Raw genomic sequence first — 1,630 nt, 5'->3', positions numbered from 1 at the left:
TACCCCCTCGATGAAAGTATATCAAATATTTAAATACATGTGTATGTATAAATGAACTAATCAAAATATAAATATGTGTAATTGTATTAACACCATTTTCATTATCAGAACGATGCCACCCCGGAGAAGAGGAACTAGGGCACAGTCCGCAGAATCTGTTAATCAAAGGCAACGAACCTGACCATGTTGTAAATGAGGAAAGTGAAGAAGACTTAGACTTTAATGAAGTCGATGAAGAAGAATGCATGGAAGAAGTGGATGAGGATACTCACCAGGGGGAAACCCCAAAAACGAATTTATGGATCTTTTAAGGGAAAATCTAAACCAACAACCCCTTCTACCACCGCTTTATACTGCTCAACAAACTGCTGCTATCGCCTTTAGGGCGTTTAAGTCCCTCAAACCCCCAGAGTTTCTAGGATTTTCTGAACTCGTTGAGGCACGACCTTGGTTTAGAGAGATAGAGAAGTATTTTGAGATATTAGTTATCGAAGAGCGACACAAGACCATCTTCGCCTCCTACATGCTAAAGGGGGAATCCAACTATTGGTGGGAGTCTAAGCATAACCACGAGACTGATACTATAATCCCATGGGATAGATTCACGTTGTTGTTTCTAGACAAGTACTTCCCAAAGTTCATGGAGACTCAGATGGAGATGAAGTTTCTAGAGTTGAAACAAGATAGAATGACGGTGGCAGAGTACGAGGCCAAGTTTACTGAGTTATCACGGTTTGTGCCGGAATTCGTGAATACGGAAGAGAAGAAGGCACAAAGGTTTCAGCTTGGTCTGAAACAATGGATTCATAACTGAGTGGCGATATTAGAGCTGACAGATTATGCCACCCTAGTGCAGAAAGCCTCGATTGTTAAAGCAGGCAGTGAGCAGGGTTTGAAAGAAAAGGAAAGTAAGAAAAGGAAGATAGGAAGTCAAGTAGGAAGAGGAACCGAGAACAGGAGACTTCCAAGCAGGTTTTTTAGGGGAGTGGTGTCCCAACCTGCGAGAGGGCCCTGAGATTAGAAAGGCCTCGAGTGAGAGTGTCAGCAGAGGACCATCCAGAGGGACATTTCATAGTCAACCTCACCCCCATATACCAGATTGCTAGACATGTGGGAAGAGATACCACAGTGTGTGTGTCCAGGAAAGAGCCCCTCTGAAATGTTACAAATGCAACCAACCAGAACATCTTTCCCCAAATTGCCCACAACCAGGAGTGACATGCTTCCAGTGTGGAAGGATAGGGCACATGAAGAAGGATTACCCCATATTAAGGCCTCAAGCTTCAGGGATGAGCAGAGCTGCTTCCAACCGGCCTCTAGCTACTAGGACTTTCAACATGACCATTCAAGATGCTGTCCAGAACACAGATGTGATAGCAGGTACCCTTCTGTTAAATTGCAAACGTGAAAATATCTTATTTGATTCCGGAGCGACCAAGTCATTTATATCTCAAAATTTTGCTAAGTAAATCTTAATGCTGTACCTTTACGTGAGGTATTATAAGTAGAAATAGTGAACTGAGAGATCATTCATGTTAATCAAATACATCCCAGATGCGAGTTAAAACTAGAAGTGAAAGTTTTTGAGGTTAACTTAATCCCACATGCGTGAGAAGAATTTGATGTGATC

General features: G+C 42.4%; 1 protein-coding gene across 1 annotated transcript; it reads left to right on the top strand.

Annotated features, from left to right (window-relative positions):
* Positions 1–298: 298 nt before the first annotated feature.
* Positions 299–814, top strand: LOC141680174 (uncharacterized). The gene has a single exon (XM_074486471.1). It carries the CDS (start codon positions 299–301, stop codon positions 812–814), a length of 516 nt encoding a protein of 171 aa, XP_074342572.1.
* The last annotated feature ends 816 nt before the right edge of the window (positions 815–1,630 follow it).

This window comes from Apium graveolens, chromosome 8, assembly GCF_009905375.1.
Source record: "Apium graveolens cultivar Ventura chromosome 8, ASM990537v1, whole genome shotgun sequence".
Lineage (NCBI taxonomy): Eukaryota > Viridiplantae > Streptophyta > Magnoliopsida > Apiales > Apiaceae > Apium > Apium graveolens.
The sequence above is the reverse complement of the archived record's forward strand: the minus strand, read 5'-3'. Positions and strand labels throughout refer to the sequence as shown.

Coding starts and splice junctions, on each gene's coding strand:
- LOC141680174 (XM_074486471.1), top strand. CDS start 299: ATGGATCTTTTAAGGGAAAATCTAAACCAACAACCCCTTCTACCACCG.